The sequence below is a fragment of the Staurois parvus genome, unplaced genomic scaffold (assembly GCF_062004578.1).
Source record: "Staurois parvus isolate SC_StPar_1 unplaced genomic scaffold, SC_StPar_1.0 ptg000929l, whole genome shotgun sequence".
Classification (NCBI taxonomy): Eukaryota; Metazoa; Chordata; class Amphibia; order Anura; family Ranidae; genus Staurois; species Staurois parvus.
In genome coordinates, this window is record NW_028318725.1 from 209,047 (window position 1) to 229,830 (window position 20,784).

Below are 20,784 nucleotides of genomic sequence, written 5' to 3' on the forward strand. Positions count from 1 at the left end.
ACAAGGGGGTGATCCTTTTTCCAACTCAGTAATTCTGTTGTTGAATATTAAAACTTTTTCTGACACGTTGGTGTTATATGTTTCACTTGGGATGTTATAAGTTGCACTGAGTAAATACAGCTGGATAAAAACAAAACCGGTGTGTCTTCATTTCAGGCTGAAAAGCAACAAAATGTGATTATTTTAAAAGGGGGTGATTCTTTTTTTTATACCCACTGTACACTAGCCTACCCTGACTGTGGCCGCAGCAATATGCAGCATGAAAGCGGTAGTTTTTTGCCACATTTTGATGCTGTCGGTGGTCAAAACCTATCTTGAATGCATTACTTCCGCATTCAGGTGTGGGAGGTTTAACCTAACCTAAACACGGCAGCTCCTAAACTCTGCTAAAAGCCTATGTGTACATGGACACATAAGGCTTTTAGTTGAATTTAGGAGCTTTTGCAAAAAGAAAAAAAAAAAACACCAAAAGTTCCTAACTTTAGGAGCTGCCAATGTGCACAAAGCCTAATATGAGCTAAAAGGAAATGTGCTAAGCAGTACATTCAGTGATATTTCATGTTACTACACCAAATGTGGCATCAGGTGTGCTTTTTCTCAAGAGACCACTGGAAGAGAGAATAGAAATATCAAGACTGGCATTTCTCATAGTTTTTGAAAGCATCCCCTTCTGGGAAATAAAACGGTCCCTGCGAGCGAAAAAAAAAAAAAAAGACTATAAACATTTTCCAATGGCAAACTGGCAATTGTTATTTAATTGTATTCTCTGATTGTTAGCCCAGCTTCTAACTGTAAAGCCACCATTAAGGCTGAACTGCCTATATGGCCAAGCTTATTGGCTGTCAACTGACACTCAGCCTGAGCTACCAGAGGAAAGAAACTGCAAATGAACAAAATGTAAGATAAAGAAAAACCTTCCACGATGCCACTCTAATATTAATCCTATGGTTTATAAAACCAGATAGTGAGGATGCAATGAAAGGGGATGGTACTGTGCTGAGACAAATAAATCTAAATAAACTATGAAAGGTGGGAAAAAATTAAATAACCCACAAAAACGTGACACATGTGAACCGCAAATAGCACAAGTGCACGATCATAAGTGAAACATGAATGGAAAACACATCCTAAACTCAAGACATGTGCCAAAGTGATACAAGTGAACCGTGCATATGGTAAGGGAAAAAATAATGTGAACAAATATGGAATCAAGGGATGAACCGGTATAATATTGATCAATTAAAAAAAAAATGTGATATACCAGTGCAAAAATAAGCATCAGTGAAACAAATGTCAAAAAGGAATATAAATGAATAAGTGAAGCATAAGCGCAAAAAACGAACACGTCATAAATAAATGTGAAAAAAGGTGTAAAAGTCCACAATAGACTCCTGTGTGTAAAGTCCAATATATAATTTCCAAATAAACTTGATGGGTGATAGTGAAAGTGATCGACTTGAGCAGAAATCCACCTTCGGCTAAATTGCCTGCTATAGCAGAAACCCAAGCTGGGGCTGACACTGTTTACTTTGGACTTCCACCAGGCGAAGCCATTTGATTCTTAGCAGGCAACATATGCCTATATCAGCCCCATTGTGCAACTCCCTATCACAAATAAACTGGGTTACATTTCATGTGGTGGAATCCTGCTGATGTGTAGCCCTGGATGTAGCTGCTGTGTATAGCTGCTTTAAGAAGGTAAGAAACACCAAACCATAAAGATAAAGGAGGCTTTATTTATAAATATAAAACTTTTTGGCAGTTCTCTTCAGTCATTAGCATCATGTGTACAGCTTTTACACCGGCAACTATTCAGCTAAACAGCAGAAAGAAGCACCAAATCTAGGGAGAATTTAAGCTTTCTATCAGGGTCTTGATTGCCTTTGAGTTTTTAGAGTCTTCTGCTTTATCCACAAGGCCTTTGAGTCCGTTTTTCACTTCAGTGGCAACGTCCTCATCTGAACTCTGAAGAAGGCTAAAACAAGAGAAAATAAGACAATATATAGACTTAAAAATATACATCATAATACATAGATCAAATGAACCATACATGACTCACACTTATGGAAATAATGAACAGCAAACTTTAAATTTTTTGTTACATTTGTTATACAGGAACACTGTAATGGTATTGTTAATCCGTATTTTACCACTGACCAATCGTATTGTTGTAATATGTAATTACATCCATTATCCATATACTGTATATATCATTATGATAAAGCACAATTTCATGTGAAATGCGTCAACATACTGCTTTTGTATCCCTATGCTGTCTTTTTGAAGACTTGATGGAATAAATTATGTAAAATATATACAATTTAAAAATTGTTCAGCTTCCCAATTTAAGCTCAGAAACAAATTCATGCATTTTTATGTCAGTGAAAAGCCTTGCCAAATTTATGAGTGTCTATTTAACCACTTCAGCTCTCAAACCTTTATACTCCTTATGATGCAGAGAAATTTTAATATTTCAGCTATGGGCCTGTTTTTTTCCAGTGATAATGTTTTCATTACTTAACCACTTTACAACTGCGCTATAGCTGAAAGACGGCTATAGCGCAGTTGTCCAGTTCTGGGAGGGCGTCATATGGCTTCCTAGAACGCCCCCCCAGCCTACGGACACAGCTGATAACATGACAAGGTAAAAGGCCAATTACAGCAGCCTTTAGCCACGTGATCAGCTGTGTCCAATGACACAGCTGATCACAAAGTAAATACAGTTGCTGGTTATTGGCAGCACTTTCCTCACGCTGTCACATCGTGAGAAAAGTACTGCCGATAACCAGCAAGTGTGACAAAGGACATCTGCACTTATAATAAGGATACTAATTATAAGTGCCCTGATTATCAGTGCTGCTCCAAAAGTGCCCAGCAGTGCCACCCATCAGTGCCGCCAGTCAGCGCCCATCAGTGCAGCATCATCAGTGCCTCCTCATCAATTCCCACCACTGCTGCCTCATCAGTGCAGCCTATCAGTGCCCATCAGTACTGCCTATCAGTGCAGCCTCATCAACGTACATCAGTGAAAGAGAAAATGTACCTGTTTGCAAAATGTTATAATACTAACAAAGAAAAACATTTTTTTTCTTAAAAAGTTTTGCTATTCTTTTTGTTTATAGTGCAAAAAATAAAAAACCCAGTGGTGATTAAATACTCCCAAAAGAAAGCTCTATTTGTGTGGAAAAAAATATAAAAATGTCCTATGGGTACAGTGTTGTATGACCGCGCAATTGTCATTCAAAGTGCAACAGCGCTGAAAGCTGAAAATTGGCATGGGCAAGGAGGGGGAAAAAGTTCCCGGTAGGCAAGTGGTTAACGAACAACTCTGGGATAGTGTTACAATTTGTACATTAGCCCTGTGTAGTTAGTTAAGCAAAACTGCGAATGTGAGTTGGAATAAAATTGCAAGCTGAATACAAAACTCACAAACAAAAATATACGCCTAGGTAGAATTCCCCTGGAGGTAGACCAACGGTGCTCCAAAGCTCACAGTGTCTTCCTGGCACTTTGAACAGCATAGCAGTATAAGATGAAAAGCTGTCAACTCGTTCTCCCGATAAAAATACTTTATTCATAAATGGAACAGTGTACAAGTTACAGCAGCTTACGCGTTTAGGTAAAAAGACCAAATTCATAAGCCACTTGTAACTTGCACACTGTACCATTTATGAATAAAGTACTTTTATCTGGAGAACGAGTTGCAGGCTCTACATATTATACTCCTATACAAAACTCAGTTTTAAAAAATCAGTGACATCATCTCTTTACACAATTTTCTCTATCCCTGGCTTCGAGAAAGAGGGATCTCTAAAGTGGCAACATCACTTCCTATTACTGTTTTTCACCACATACTAAGACTACAAATACCATCATGCCCTGGGATTTAGAGGTGGCAATGTGGGCAGATTTGTGGGTGTGTATGGGATTAGACTCCTGGCTTGTCCATCTACCTATGCTGTACAGTGGGCGGACCAGAGAGTCTAAGAATCCTGGTTTGATCCACCCACTGTACAGCATAGATAGATGGACAAGCCAAGAGTCTGATTCATCCCATACACAGCTCTTGATGAAGTGGGTGGACTAGATAGTCTCAGACGTCTGGTCCAATCTACCCACAGTCTGAATGGGTGGGACTGTGGGTGTGCATGGGATGAATATGTGTATGGAATAAATCAAACTCCTGGCCTATGCTGCACAGTAGGTGGATCAGACCAGGAGTTTGAAACCCTTGTGTCCACCCTCTGCAGGAAATGGTGATCACCTCACCACTCACTTTACTACAGGGGGGAATGTACAAGACCGGTGGCAAGGGGATAGAGGGCACAGAGGCCACTGGTCTTATGAACAGGATATGAGGGGAATAGAGGGCTCCTCACAGAACAAAGAAGGCTGGATTTCTGACTTCCAAAGGGACTGTGCACTAAAACACAATGAAATTATTTAAAAGTACGGACACACACACACAGACACAGACACACACACACACACACACACACACACACACACACACACATTATATTGCAAAAAGTATTGAAACACCTCTCCAAATCATTGGATTCCCATGTTCCAATCACCTCCATGGCCACAGGTGTAAAAAATCAAGCACCTAGGCATGCAGGCTGCTTCTACAAACATTTGTGAGAGAATGGGTCGCTCTCAGGAGCTCAGTGAATTCAAGCGTGGTACCGTGATAGGTTGCCACCTGTGCAATAAGTCAATCCGTGAAATTTCCTTGCTACTAAATATTCCATGGTCAGCTGTTAGTGGTGTTATAACAAAGTGGAAGCAACTGGGAACAGCAGCAACTCAGCCACGAAGTGGTAGGCCACGTAACGGGGCCAGCGCATGCTGAAGCGCACAGAAGTCACCAACTGTGTGCAGAGTCAATAGCTAAAAGACCTCCAATCTTCATGTGTCCTTCAGATTAACACAACAGTGCGTAGAGAGCCTCATGGAATGGGTTTCCATGGCCAAGCAGCTGCATCCCAACTTTGTGGAAACAGTTTGGGGATGGACTCTTCCTGTTCCAACATGACTGTGCACCAGTGCACAAAGGAAGGTCCATAAAGACTTGCATGAGCGAGTTTGGGGTGGAGGAACTTGACTGGCCTGGACAGAGTCCTGACCTCAATCCGATAGAACACCTTTGGGAAGAATTACAGTGGAGACTGCAAGCCAGGCCTTCTTGACTGACATCAGTGCCTAAACTCACAAATGTGCTTCTGGAAGAATGGTCAAACATTCCCATAGACACACTCCTAAATCTTGTGGAAAGCCTTCCTATTTTTAAGCGCTTGGTAGACCACTTTTATTTAAAAGAAAGCAAAAGTTCACAAACAAATGATTTCCCACACAGGGGAACTTCTCTAACTTCCACAGAAATCCATCATCTGGAAAATGCAAAGCCACCTGGCTCATAAGCACACTCAGCTTTTGCATATCTTTTAAATTCAACACTAAAAATTATTAAAGCAAATAAGTAAAAAAGCAAAATATTAATGTTTTAGAAAATAAAAGAAAAAAAGGCTAAGGAAAGTTAGCGAGGGAAGGAATTAATTAGGGTTGATTGGAGAGAACTAGCTGTTAAGCGTTAAATATGAATACATTTTATTCAATTTTTTAAACTTTATTTAAAGTTGCTTTGTATCTCTGAGTCACACTTCTAAAAAGTTCTCACAGTGTTACACAGTAAGTCCCAGCTGTAATTTTGACAGCTGGCAATTATAGGTAAAAACTGTGGAATGATCACAAGCAAGGGGTGACCGACAGGGCATGCTTAGGGGTGTATGTAGTGCACCTAATGTCCACAACTGGTTAAATACATTAGTATCAGTGGAAATAAACATTTTATCCCTTATTGTTTTTCATAGGGAAACTACACTTTACATACAGTAAGTTCACAATTATTCATGTCATTAGCATTCTGCAGTAACCTTTCAATTCTTCTTATACTTTCAAAGAGATTACGCGATACCCAACCCTGCATAATTTTGTGACTTACAAATTAGACATGCCACTGCTGGAGTTAATGTTAGCACTTCTAAATTGGAGAAATTACTTCTCCAGCCAGGGCACCAAAAGCGGATGTCAACATATTACTCAGTTTTGTTGCATTCTAAAATGAACATACATGCTATAACAAAAAGCACATTGGCAAGGGGATCTAGCAGATCTGTTCGAGGATGCCTTACAAAATATACTGGGAACAAAGATCACTTCTGTTCTATTCTTTAAAGATAAAGTGAATTAAAATATTTGCACTGTAAATATTATATACCCTAAAAATTATTAAAAAAATTTACTTTTCCTAAATGCCTGCAGGAAAATATTTTCATACGACTTTCATATGACATGCCTAACGGCGCTAAAATCATTCTTCACCTTTCTTAAGCAAAGAAAAGTTATTACTTGGAAATCATCTTACCCTCAATTATTGTATAAGGCCAGTCAACCAAGTACTCCCACTTTACAAACAAATGAGGCATGTGGCTACCCACATTTATGAAACTCTGTTTCCCCTGGCTGGACACACAAAATACTGTACCTCTGGAAAAAAATACTTCTTAATTCAACATTGCTCAGTCTGTAAAGATTATGTTTGTATGCATGCAAGCAGAAATCTAAACAATTAAGATACTGTTTTAGGTTTAATATATAGCTTTGTTGTCTCATATGTGGATTACATGTCAATTAATGTGATTGCTCTGGCTAAAAAGTGTACTATATTTTATCCACCAAAGTGGATAGAGTATTTGTAAATTCAACGCTTGTACAGACTACTGCATGATGTGCTTATGATGCACAGTCCAATTTCCTATCATTTACTGAGTGGTCACATACTGCTTTTGTTTACTGTATTGTTTAAAAAAATATTAAAATTCACCTTTAAATAAAGATGAAAGTCTGAAGAACAGAAAAAGAAGGGACTTCTATTCAGCAAAGGTCAAAAACAACTAAATTTTAATTTCTGATCAAACCAAACAACAGAAAAGACAGTGACTGTGTACAGGTTTATCGATTTGTGATAATCAGGAAACAAAGAACTAAAGCCAATAGAGGCAAAGCTAATGACCTATTACTAAACCATATACACTGTAAAAAGAGCAGTAGGTGAGTACATTGACTGAATCACTGAATAACGACCATTACTCTCCTACCAGGATGTGCTTCATTACAAGTCAAGCTACTGGTCTTATTAACAGTAGTATCAGAGCTGCAAAGGTTTCTCTTAGGAGTCAATCGCCTTGTAAAAAGCCAGCCAGCCAGCCATTCTTAATGAGGATTAGAAAAAGGTGAAGAGTACAATCTAAAGAAGAGGGAATTAACAAGGCTTGTGCCCTTGTTCATGACACATGATAACAGCTGATGTACAGGTGGAATAACAGCACACAGATGTCAAGTTGGAAAATGTAATAACCTATAATGTATGTGCATATATATATATATATTATATACACACACAGTACAAAAGGTTTTGGCAGGTGTGAAGAAATGCTGTACAGTAGTGGTGCACCGAAATGAAAATTCTGGTGCCGAAACAGAAACTTCCAAATGCACTTGGCTGAAAACCGAAATGCGCAGTTTTTAAAAATGAATATATATTTTTTGGAAAAAAATACACTTTTTGAAAAAAAACAAAAAAAAACACATTATATCCCCCAATTTTTTTTTTAAATATGAAAGAGGATGGATAGAAATAGACCCAACATGTCACGCTTTAAAATTGCGCACACTCGTGGAATGGCGTCAAACTGCTAAAAATCTCTGTGGGTGATGCTTTAAAAATCTCTACAGGTTAGCAGTGTAACGTTATAGAGGAGGTCTAGTGCGAGAATTATTGCTCTTGCTCTGATGTTAGTGGCGATACCTCATGTTTGTGGTATTTACACACCGTTTACATATGTGGGCATGGCCTATGTATGCGGTCACCACTACGTGAAAGCACGGGGGGACAGGGGCACTTTAAACTTTTTAAAAAAAATTTCTTTTTTTTTTTTTCTTTTTTCACTGCTCCTCTAAAAAACATTTTAATCACTTTTATTCCTATCACAAGGAATGCATGCATCTCTTGTGATAGAAATAATTAGTGACAGGTCCTCTTTATGGAGCAATATGGGGTCAATAAGACTCCACATCTCTCCTCTACAATGTAAAGCACTAGATAAAAAAAAGCATTAATATGGTGGTTTAAAAAAAAAAAAAAAGGGCTGAAACAGGAAGTGACACCACTCTGGTCCTCCAAGAGCATAGAAATGAGTGGAGGCCATCTTTCCTTCACTAATCTATATGCCCAGGGCCGAGATCAATTGATGGTTTCTCAGGTAAGGCTGAGAACTACTGAGCGGCGGCCGGTGGCAGCAGTGGCGAAGGGGCGGGTTTTTTTTGGCACCCGTATCGGTTTCAAGAAATGTATTTTAATCGTCAATTTACAAAAATGCGAAGTGAGTGAACAGAAGAAAAATCGAAATCAAATCAGTTTTTTGTGTGACTACTTGCATAAAGTAAAACATTTTGGAAGATTAGAATCAGGGTTATGAATAACCAATTATACCAAGCAGGTGCTAATGATCATCAATTTCATATGTAGGTTGAAACACAGTCATTAACTGAAACAGAACAGCTATGTAGGATGGTTAAAACTGGGAGAGGAACAGCCAAACTCCGCTACCAAGGTGAGGTTGTGGAGGACAGTTTCATGTCACTGGTTATACACTATGGCAAGGCTGAACACAGCAACAAGACAGAAGATAGTTATATTGCATCAGAAGATAGTTATATTGCATCAGAAGATAGTTATACTGCATCAGCAAGGTTTCTCCAAGGCAAAGATTTCAAAGCAAAATCAGGTTTCAAGCTCTTTTGAAGAAGCACAAAGAAATGGGCAACATTGAGGACCACAAATGCTGTGGTCAGACAAGGAAAATTAAAGCAGCAGGTGAAATACCCATCATCCTTACTTCTCTTCAACACCAGATGACCAGCAGTGCCATCAGCACAGAATTGGCAGAAACCCGTAGGACCCAGGTACACTCACCTACTGTCTGGAGAAGTCTGGCCAGAAGTGGTCTGCATGAAAGAATTTTGTCCAAAAAAGCCATACCTCCGACAACAAGGCTAAGTCATAGGAACTGGGGTGCAGAAAAATAGCAGCAGGTGCTCTAGACTGATGAGTCAAAATCTGATTCCTTGCGTTTTTGGGGCTACATTTCTGCAAATGGAGCTTTGGGCAGGATCAATGGTGTCCTCAATGCTGACAAATACGGGCAGATAATTATCCGTCATGCCATAACATCAGGGAAGTATGTGATCGGTCCCACATTTATTCTGCAGCAGGACAACCCCCCCAAAAATACATCCAATGTCATTAAGAACTATCTTCAGCGTAAAGAATAACAAGGAGTCCTGGAAGTGATGGTCTGGCCCCCTTCAGAGCCCTGATCTCAACATGGAGTTTGTCTCAGATTACATGAAGAGACAGAAGGATTTGAGGCAGCCTACATCCACAGAAGATCTGTGGTTAGTTCTACAAGATGTTTGGAACAACCTACCTGCTGAGTTCCTTCAAAAACTGTGTGTAAGTGTACCTAGAAAAATGTATACTGTTTTGAAGGCAAAGGGCGGTCATACCAAATATTGATTTGACTTTATCCTTTGTTCATTTACTTTCCATTTTGTTATTTGGCAAAAATAAACGATTAACTCTTCTATTTCTGAAAGCATCCTTAATTTACAGCATTTTTTCCACACCTGTCTAAAAAGTTTGCACAGTAGTGTACATATGGAAAGCTTGTCTTTGTTAATGTTACGGCTGGTACACTTTAATGGAGATAAGATTTATATACTTATAAACTATATACCATGTTTAGCAACGCTGTCAGTCCCTATTGGAGGTTTTCTGCTTGTGAATTTTTACTTGTAGAATACCCCAAAAACACATAAGACATGTTATTATATCACCTACATCCACGTAAACATTCCATTTGTGGGCTTTGATAGCATTCAAGTACTCTGGGAACTGGTCTCTTAAATTTCCCTCTTTAATTGCAGCAGTATAAAGCCATGTAAAATTAAAAAAAATGTTTGTGTATTTGTGTTTGTTTGCTGCGTGTATGTGTCTGAAAAAATAAATAAAATGTATATATATGTACACACACACACACTAATATACGTGGAAACTTCTGATTGGTGGAGTATTGTACATGAAAATTGCTACTGTGGACAATTAACTGTTATTTTGCAGAAATTAGAGATATGAACCAAACTTTTTGTAACAGTAAAAAATTTGTTTTATAATACAATGCAGTATGTGTCATATCAGTTGTAGCACCTAAAAAGTCCCAGAACTTTTTCTCAGGGGTGTTCCTTTAATACTAGGGAAGTGATGCAATAACCAAACGTACAGGTGCATAAGCATATTTAGGTATGATAATGTCTTTACACACAGTGATAACCACATTATTAAAAAATGATCTGCTAACTTTCACTCAGATTAATAATATGCAGTCTTTGTCTATGATTTTATTCCTGTATATATTTTGCCATAGAGACGCACACCTTTTTTCTAATAGTCAATATGGTTTCTAAATCTGGCCAAACAGGTTACAGTTTCTTTTGTATCTACCAACAACCATCTAAGTACAAGGACCTACCCTAATAGATAGAAATTCCATGGACTGTTAGGGTATTTTCACACCACATCATCGGCACCCAATGAGTGGAAATGCACTGACAGGTGCTGCAGAAAATGAAGCCTGATTAATTTTTGGTTCATTGTGGTGTGCTGGGCAGACCACAAATGGGTTTAATGCACTGTAGTGGTCCAGGTGTATATGGACTGTTAAGGTAGGCTCTATAGTTTGTGGTTTTGGTAAATCTAAAGGGGACAGCACAACCCTAATGTATAGCGTATAGCCAGTTTATGCATATCCTCAGATGTAAGAATAAAAAAAGTATAAAAATGTATAAGATTTTGTAAACAATTGTTTTTCTTACCAGCAAAGTACTATGGCCCCTCTATTTACTTGTGCCCAACTACTCAGTTTCTTGAGGCCCACACAATCTACTAATGTTCTAGCAAAGCAACCTGTGGAGGAGGGAAAATCAGATCAGTACTTGTATATTTCTTCACTTACAGATCCTCTGATATAAAACATAAAATAGAAGGGTTCAAATATAATATTAGTTACTGTCTGCAGAACAAGCAACCAATCTTGTTAAGGCCAAAATAAATATATAAATACTAAATCTCCAGCACAATATTGGGGTGTGAATAACACACGAGGACTACAGTGGGCAGGCTGAGGCAAAACAACATTATAGCATACACTAAAAAGCTTAACCAGATGAAAGAAGAAAGAAAAAAGAAACGCACACAATAGTTACTTTTAGCATATTTTTTAAAAAAACCCTGTCTCCTTAAAAGTGCCAGTGGGAAATTAAACTGGACTTACTGGTTCCTTTCCCTTATGGTATAACAAGACTTTTCTGTCCAAACAAGCAGTTATACATAAAAAACAAGTAGTGACCCTTCCATATTTGCAACCTGTTCAGTGTGTGTTTCTAGTAGCAGATAAATGCATTGATATTATAGTTACGACATGCACTATCATTGCAAATCTGACTTTGAAAGAATTGCAAAGTTAGGTGTTAACCATTAAAAGTAAAGCAAACATAGAAATATTCTTACACAAATCTTGCTTTCTATCCTTTCTTTATGTGGATTAAGTGATAACTAATTCAACTCCACCTTTCCTCTAGCCTCCTAGGGAAAAGGAGGGGGGAGAGAGGGAGGAGGGGAGAGAGGGGGAGAGAGAGGGAGGAGGGGGAGAGAGAGGGAGGAGGGGGAGAGAGAGGGAGGAGGGGGAGAGAGAGGGAGGAGGGGGAGAGAGAGGGAGGGAGGGGGGAGAGAGAGGGAGGAGGGGGGAGAGAGAGGGAGGGAGGGGGGGAGAGGGAGGGAGGGGGAGAGAGAGGGAGGAGGGGGAGAGAGAGGGAGGAGGGGGAGAGAGAGGGAGGAGGGGGAGAGAGAGGGAGGAGGGGGAGAGAGGGAGGGAGGGGGGGAGAGGGAGGAGGGGGAGAGAGAGGGAGGAGGGGGAGAGAGAGGGAGGAGGGGGAGAGAGAGGGAGGAGGGGGGAGGGGGAGAGAGAGAGAGGAGGGGGAGAGAGAGGGAGGAGGGGGAGAGAGGGAGGGGGGAGAGAGGTGATAGGGAGGAGGGAGGGGGGAGGAGGGAGGGGGGAGGAGGGAGGGGGGAAAGGAGGGAGGGGGGAGGGGGAGGAAAGGAGGGAGGGGGGAGGAGGGAGGGGGGGAGGAGGGAGGGGGGGAGGAGGGAGGGGGGAGGAGGGAGGGGGGGAGAGAGGGAGGAGGGGAGAGGTGTAGAGAGGGAGGAGGGGAGAGAGAGGAGGGAGGGGTGTAGAGAGGGAGGAGGGGAGAGAGAGGGAGGGAGGGGTGTAGAGAGGGAGGAGGGGAGAGAGAGGGAGGGAGGGGTGTAGAGAGGGAGGAGGGAGGGGTGTAGAGAGGGAGGAGGTGGGGGAGAGAGAGGGAGGAGGGAGGGGTGTAGAGAGGGAGGAGGTGGGGGAGAGAGAGGGAGGAGGGAGGGGTGTAGAGAGGGAGGAGGTGGGGGAGAGAGAGGAAGGAGGTGGGGGAGAGAGAGGAAGGAGGTGGGGGGAAGAGGGAGGGGTGTAGAGAGAGAGAGGGGGAGGGCAGATATTGAGAGAGAGAAAGAAAAAAAAGAGTGAGGGGGGGAAAGGGCAAGAGAGAGAGAGGGAGGTGGGGGAGAGAGAGGGAGGAGGGGGAAAGAGAGAGGGAGGTGGGGGAAAGAGCGAGGGGGGGGGAAAGGGCGAGGGGGGAAGAAAGGGCGAGGGGGGGGGGAAGGGCGAGGGGGGGGGGGAAGGGCGAGGGGGGGGAGGGCGAGGGGGGGGGGGCGAGGGGGGGGAGGGCGAGGGGGGGGGGAAGGGCGAGGGGGGGGAAGGGCGAGGGGGAGGGAAGGGCGAGGGGGGGGGGGAAGGGCGAGGGGAGGGAAGGGCGAGGGGGGGGGGGAAAGGGCGAGGGGGGGGAAGGGCGAGGGGGGGAAGGGCGAGGGGGGGAAGGGCGAGGGGGGGAAGGGCGAGGAGGAAAGGGCGAGGAGGAGGGGGAAAGGGCGAGGAGGAAGGGGAAAGAGCGAGGGGGGGGGGGAAAGGGCGAGGGGGGGGAAACGCGAGCGGGGGGGAAAGGGCGAGGGGGGGGAAGGCGGGGTAAGGTAAGGGCAGGGCGGGGCGGGGGGGGGGAGAGAGAGAGAAAGAAAGGGCTATCACTGCAGCCAGAAGGAATCAATTTACCACCCTTGCTAATGCATTTTACCTTTAGGATGAAACTAGGGCTGTAATTTGATCTGCTCTTAAGAATACACAACAGAATGAGCCCCTGTCTCTTTCTGTGCAGTTGGGGTTTACTATAAAGTTTCAATCAGGTTAAGACAGGAAAGGAGCCAAAATCGTTCAGCTTTCTACCTAGAAGACCCAGTATGCGCTACAAATACTATACCATGGAAGAAATCTGTATAAAATGTCTATTTGTTAAACAATGTAATAAAAGCAGATATACAAATGAAAACATTTAGAACATGGCAAATAAAATTGACCAAATCCTATTACAATTCTCCATTATAAATTACCCATTAAAAACTAAAATAGATTGGAAAATAGACAGTGTGCTTCAACTGTAAGGGCTATAGGTGTAATTCACTTCTTTTGCTCTCTTTATATATTCAATATAACACACGGAAACGTTCTGCGTCATCTTACCTTCTTTACCACGTTCTTTTAAGTCTTTGTCTTGCTTTAACAACCATTTCAGCACTAGGTGACCTGCAGCGTGTTCTGCAATGTGAAGCTTTAAAGAAACACAATGAGAAAGATCAAACTCAATCCCAAGTGGAATACCCAGTGTACATCAAACACTGCTACCAATTTATAGTTTGGAATAAATAGCCTTATATTATGGGTCTATAGTAAAATACTCATACAAGACAGTAAAAGTACTCATAGTGAAAACTATATGTGTAAAAGAAAATCTCACTACCACAGCAATGGGGGATGATCAGAATAGGAACGAAATGAGAGAAAAGAAGCCAACTGAGATAAAACCTGAAAAGCATTCTAATTAGATGTGATGCATGATGCTACCATAGTGAAATCTGCAGGCCATGCAACCTGTATTTTCTTTAAACAGAATGCTCTAACCAGCACTTCTAAAAAAGGTACATCATTTTAAGTTATGACATGTTTGTATTTGACATACTAGCATGGCAAAGCAGTTGACACACTAACATGGTGAATGCAGTAACATTCAAAACAAGAACTCCACTAACCATTATCTGTATAAGGCCCCTTTCACACAAGCGGACCGATGGGGTCCCCGTCTGGTCAGTTCATCCATAGACGTTTATGGACTGGCGGGTGCCAGTAGTCAGCTGACAACCACCGGTACCCGATCCTGTACACCAAAAATAGACGGATGGGGATCCGTTCCTCATCCATCCAGCGGATCAAATGACAATCAGGTGTAAACGGACAGGCGGTCTGTTTCCATCCGAATATCCCATTGAAATCAGCAGGGAGTGTCTGTGTCCGTTCTGCAGCAGCAGAGTGTACAGAACACCGTCATCTGCCTGCTGAGCAGGTATCAGCAGAGAGATCCCCCGCTGAGCAGGAGGATCACACTGACAGATCAAACCCGTCTGAAAAGGGCCTAAACTGGCAACATGACATAGCCGCAAAAAGAGAATAAAGAAATGACAAAAAACTTCTTAAGAAGGGAAAAAAAAGGCATGCTGCCTTAAAGTGTCAATAATAAGCATTAAAGACAGTATCCACAGCTGCCAATAAGACTGAAGCTTTCAGGGCAGGTTTACCTCTGGTTTGTGGCTGTGGGAAATAAACTAATGCTGATACTCCTAACCATTTATGCCTCAAAGAGCCAGGTACACAAACCACAATATTAAAAACGAAGTACAATTTTTGCACTTACCATAATGGAGGCCATCCAGAGACACAGGGATATAGTAAATCATAGACATGTGGGCTATATGCAACTGCCTTTAGAAGGAGTACAGAGGCAAACAAAAGAAACTGTTTAAGGCTCGTTCACCATAAACCTGGCTCTAACAGTCAAGCCTTAGTTTTGTGAGCAAGCAGGTCAGAGAACCAGACACATAGGCATGGGACCTGTGTCCATCAAAGGACTCCAAAAAACATTTTGACATGAAGTACAAAAATCATATATTCTTTATCGTCCACTGGGGGGGGAGTGTTGGGGAGAACAGGAATATAGTAAATTATACACATGTGGCAAGTGCAAAAACAAAGCAACCAAGGAGTGGGCCACTGAGAAATCCAATGGATAATAAAATCTTACTAGAGGAGTATCAGAAGGAATGATCGGCTGATGGGCCAGTGAAAACATGGAGAATCAATATGGAAAGTGCTACTATAAGGAAAGGCATCAAAAATTAATCTGGTGTTCCAAAAAGTTTATGTAGCAGCACTAGGGAGAGACTTAATTGAAAGGACAATGGGCATCAACAAAAAGTGTAGGAGAACCCAGCAATCATCATAAGGAGACAACAGATGAGAGAAAACTTAGACCAAGAACAAAAAGTAGTCAACAAAAAAAACAAGAATGTTTGTAAGATAAAGGCCAAAGCCTAGGAGGTGAAATCACTGACCTTCAGGGTTGGACAAACAAATATGTTTTAAACAAGGATCAACCAGCAAACAGCTAAGTGTTGCGTGCTCTTAACCCCTGAATGCAGGGAAATGGCAATTCAAAACGAAATAACCCTCTCAAGAGGAATATAAAGGGAGAGAGGGAGGGAGACATGCTTCTCCCCAAAGAGGGGTGAAGTACAAAGTCACCTTTAAAGGAAGGGGTGGAGAATAGCAGGCACCGAGGTATGACAAGTCACAACAGTTCATAATGAAATAGAACCTCTAGATAAGCAGGTTACCAGCTAGGGGAACTCTATTTCAGTAAGATAGGGCTGTGTCTGTTGATCTTCCAGGGAAGTACAGAACAAAATGGATATTTCCCTGAAAGGAATAAAATAGTTGCAGTAGAGAACAAAACCCTCTCAGTATAAGGAGGGAAGTTCTGGTGCAGGGACCCGGAGACAAAAGTCCTGCACAGCATAGTGTACATACTACAAAATCACTAATGCCATCTGGTGTAAGGAAACAGATGGGAAACCTGAATATTAAGATGCTTCTTAAAAGAACGGTTGTGCATATGCAAATAAAGTACAAGGAGAGATAAACTGGTTGTAAACCTCAGACATGAAATATAAACAAAGCATATCTCTCTATAATGTGTACAGTACTTGTCTCAATATACAGCACTAAGTGTCATTTTTTGTCTGTTGCCTTGTTCCTCTGCTATCTGCAGGAGCCATTTGACAAGTTTTCCTGACACCAAGAAGTAAAAAGGTGACAGGGGAGGAATCTCCAGCACACAGCCTGTGCTTGACAGACTCAGCTCTGTTCCTGTAAGCTGTGTGAAGGGGGTGTGTCCCTTTCCTCCAGTCAGCTCTCAGCTCTGTGGAGTGTAATTTCCACTCCCCACTTTCTGAAAGCTCAAACAAGCTATATAAATTCTGCACTCTGAACAGCTGTAGAGAGATGAAGACTAAAGATAAACAGGTACAACTTATGTAGGAAGATTTGTTTTATCTCTGTGTATCATCTGAGGCTAGTCACTTCACTGGTTATATGTTATATGTTTACAACCACTTTAATGTAAAGACTGACTCATACATCCAGATAGAAATAGTTTTAACATGAAGTAAAAGGAGAGGGGAGAATTCTCTTCCTATCCATAAACCAGCATAGTCCAAAATCCAGAGTCTGCAAACTCAGGGATAAGGAGCAAGTACCGGAGGATAGTACGAAGCAAGTTAAAAGTAGTATTAAATTCTAAATGTTTTTCTACTTTAATGCATTCTCTGCATTAAGATAAAAAATGCCACACTACCTATCCTGCCCCGCATCTCTAAACATTTACCTGGCTCCGTGTCACCTCTGCAGCGGTGTTTCTGGCTCCACCATCACTCCCCTCACTTCCTGGTTTCACGGGAGAAGCAGAGGACAGTGGAGCTATAGGCTCCTGCTACTGTCAAACTCCTGTGAGGAGACACAGACATGGTTTAGCCATGCTGTGTGTCTATGGATGTGCACATCCTAGCTTGAGGCCCATGGATGCCTCCCTTAGCACCTGGCTTGTTACATAAGGCACCCAAAGGAGGAGGAGAAGCCTACAACCTAGCAAGGGACAGCGAGAAGAGGAAGAAAGTGATCTTTCTTTTCACTATTAATGCACAGATCAGATATTACCTTTATTTAAAATTTGCCTTTAACCACTTGCCCTCCAGAGGATTTACCCCCTCCTGACCAGGCCATTTTTTTGCGTTACAGCGCTGCGTTACTTGAACTGACAAATGCGTGGTCAAACAACGCTGTACATAAATGAAATTTATGTCCTTTTTTTCCCGCACAATTTGAGCTTTCTTTCAGTGGTATTTGATAACCTCTACGGTTTTTTATTTTTTTGCGCTATAAACGAAAAAAGACCAACAATTTTGAAAAAAAAAAAACAATATTTTTGACTTTTTGCTATAAAACATATGCAGTAAAAAAAATTAAAAAAATCAAAAAATTTCTTCATAAATTTAGGCCAAAATGTCTTTGCAAAAAAAAAAATCCCTATGCATGTAAATGAATTGGTTTGCGTGAAAGTTATAGCGTCTACAAATTGTGATATATATACTGGAATTTTTATTTTTATTACACTAGTAATTGCGACGATCAGCGACTTCTAGCGGGACTGTGGTGGGCATTCTGACACTGGAGGGGAACTGAATAACTGCCACTGACATCCCAATGACACTAATACAGTGATCAGTGCTAATAAAAAGCACTGACACTGTACTAATGACACTGGGCAGGAAGGGGTTAACATCTGGTGCGATCAAAGGATTAACTGTGTGATGGTTAACAATGTGTGCTGTGTGTGTTTTACTAGGGAAAACATGCTGCTTTGTATTTCTCTACTGTGCAGGAACACCGGACGCCTGGTTAAACAGTCTGCGGGGAGGACACTGCGAAATTGAGAGACAGGTGAGTGGCTGTTTTTTTAAAAGTCAGGAGCTACAATTTTTGTAGTTGTTGACTTATTTTTTTACAATGTGACTGGAACTCTGCTTTGAAGGATAAAGTTCGCCTTTGGGAATATGTTACATGTTCCACCTGTTTTTAGGATGGAACATGTAACATGTTCCCAATGCTGTAGCCGCCGCCTGCTGCCCTCTCCCCCACCCATTGTGTCAGAAGTACAGGGAGACGTTCCCCTGTATTATCTGTCAAATTAGAAAACAGCACGGCCTTGCGGGGCCCTGCCCACACAGCTGCATCATTCATTCACAAGAGTTCCGTTAATTAATGAACGGCAAGTCCTGACAGCCTTAGCTTGTAGTTTTCAATGAACTATCACGGTGCTGTGGAGCGCCATGGTAGTTCACTGAATCTTCCTGTCAGTATATCTGCTTGCTCGTACATCTGGTACGGCAAGCAGATATACTGTATACTGACAGATCTGCAGGAGACCTGCATGGCACCAGCAATCTATGGATTGCTGATGCAATGCTTTACAGGCTCCTGCAGACAAAAATAATAAATGCACTTTTTTTTACCTGCATAAAAATGTGCATTTATAATTTTTGTGCAAAAGGTGAACTTATCCTTTAATTACAGTCTACAGACACTGGTTTACGTCAGACACGGTAACACAGCTCTGGTGCTGTAAAACAGCAAGCCCCGCAATCTTCAGTCCAGTTGTGTCCAGGTACGGCCACCAAAAACACACCAAGAATTAGCAGACCTAGACAGCTGCTGTGAATAAACCAGTTCCAGCAACCTAATAAAACTGTTAATGCAAAAGAAATGTACTGAGAATGTTTATAGAAGAGAAAAAAATAGTAAAAATATAGATAAAGTTTTCCTCAGCAGTCTATTCGGGGATTAATCTAGGTCAGTGTTCGTGACAAGGTCAGTATATTTTAGGTAGTAGTTAACCACTTGCCTACCAGGCACTTATACCCCCTTATTTACCAGGCCAATTTTCAGCTTTCAGCGCTGCCGCACTTTGATTGACAATTGCGCGGTCATGCAACATTGTACCCATATGAACTTTTGATCATTTTTTTCTCACAAATAGAGCTTTCTTTTGGTGGTATTTAATCGCCACTGGGCGCTTTACTTTTTGCGCTATAAATAAAAAATTGCCAAAAATTTGAAAAAAAAAAAAAGTTTCTTTGTTTCTATTATAAAATTTTTCAAACAGGTAATTTTTCTCCTTCACTGATGTGCGTTGATGAGGCAGCACTGATGGCCACTGATAGGCAGCACTAAAGGGCACTGATAGGCAGTACTAATGAGGTGGCACGGATAGCCGGCACTGATAGACAGCACTAATGAGGTGTCACGGATAGGCGGCACTAATATGCAGCACTGATAGGCGGCACTGATAGGTGACACTAATGATGGGTACTGATAGACGGCACTGACTGACATCACTGCTGGGCACTGACTGGCGGCACTGACTGGCACAACCGCTGGGCACTGACTGGTGGCACTGACTGGCAGCACTGCTGGGCTGCACTGGTGGGTGGCACTGGTGGGCAGAACTGGTGGGTGGGCACAGGTGGGTGGCACTGGTGGGCAGGCACAGGTGGGTGGCACTGCTGGGCACAGGTAGGTGGCACTTCTGGGCACAGGTGTGTGAAATTGCAGAGTGGCACAGGTGGGTGCACTGCTGGGCACAGGTGGGTGCACTGCTGGGCACAGGTGGGCGGAGCTAGTGGGCGCACTGCAGGGCACAGGTGGGCGGAACATGCGGGTGGCACTGCTGGGCACCGATCATCAGGGCACTGATCATCAGTGCCCTGATGATCGGTGCCGATCCCCGCTCTGACAACTGCCGGTTCTCGGCAGTACTTTCCTCACGATCTGACAGCGTGAGGAAAGTGCAGCCGAGAACCGGCACTTGCATTTCCCTCTGATCAGCGTGTCATTGGACACCGCTGATCAGGTGGTAAAAGGCCGCTGTGATTGGCCTTTTACCACATCATGTGATCAGCTGTGTCCGTAGGACACAGAGATCACGGAGATCGCCGGGTGCGCGCCCCAGGAGAGCGCGTTCTGGGGGGACGTCATATGACGTCCACTCAGAACTGGCCGGCCGTAGTGCAGCCGTCATTCGGCTATCTGCGGTCGGCAACAAGTTAAACAAAAAATTAGCATTTTTTAAAATTAGTATCAAGGTCAGTTAGTGACAGTGTGTCTACGGTAGAATTAAAAAAACAAAATGTGCACTATTGTTTCTGGGCCTTATTACTGTACAAACAACAAATAACATACACATATGTGGTATCCCTGTGATAGTCGGGAGCAGAAGAATTTATTTTGGTTTGTTCTTTGATGATAGGTTATGATAGTGGCAAGAAAAATACAACTAAATAAAAAAAATATATATTTTTTAAAACTATTTTGGACCAGTTTTCTTTTGACAAAAGAAAAAAAAAAATAGGAGATATCCATTACCACTCACCACCAAATGAAAGACAATTTGTCCTGAAAAGAAAATATAATTCACCTGGATGCACAAAGTAGTTGCAATGAAATGTACAGTTTTGCTAACACATGTCAAAGTTGCAAATTGAGTTCAGCCATTGGGATTTGTTTTATCCTCTGTCATTAAGGG

General features: G+C 42.0%; 1 protein-coding gene across 1 annotated transcript in view; it reads right to left on the reverse strand.

The window, feature by feature from the left end:
* Positions 1-1,716: 1,716 nt before the first annotated feature.
* Positions 1,717-20,784, reverse strand: part of PUM3 (pumilio RNA binding family member 3) — a 119,278-nt gene continuing 100,210 nt past the window's right edge. Inside the window, exons 16-18 of the mRNA XM_089656695.1 lie at positions 13,779-13,866; positions 10,996-11,086; positions 1,717-1,975 (exon numbers count right to left, since the gene is read on the reverse strand). Coding sequence (XP_089512821.1) covers positions 1,843-1,975; positions 10,996-11,086; positions 13,779-13,866 — 312 coding nt within the window. The 3' untranslated portion in view covers positions 1,717-1,842. The remainder of the gene's footprint in view (positions 1,976-10,995; positions 11,087-13,778; positions 13,867-20,784) is intronic.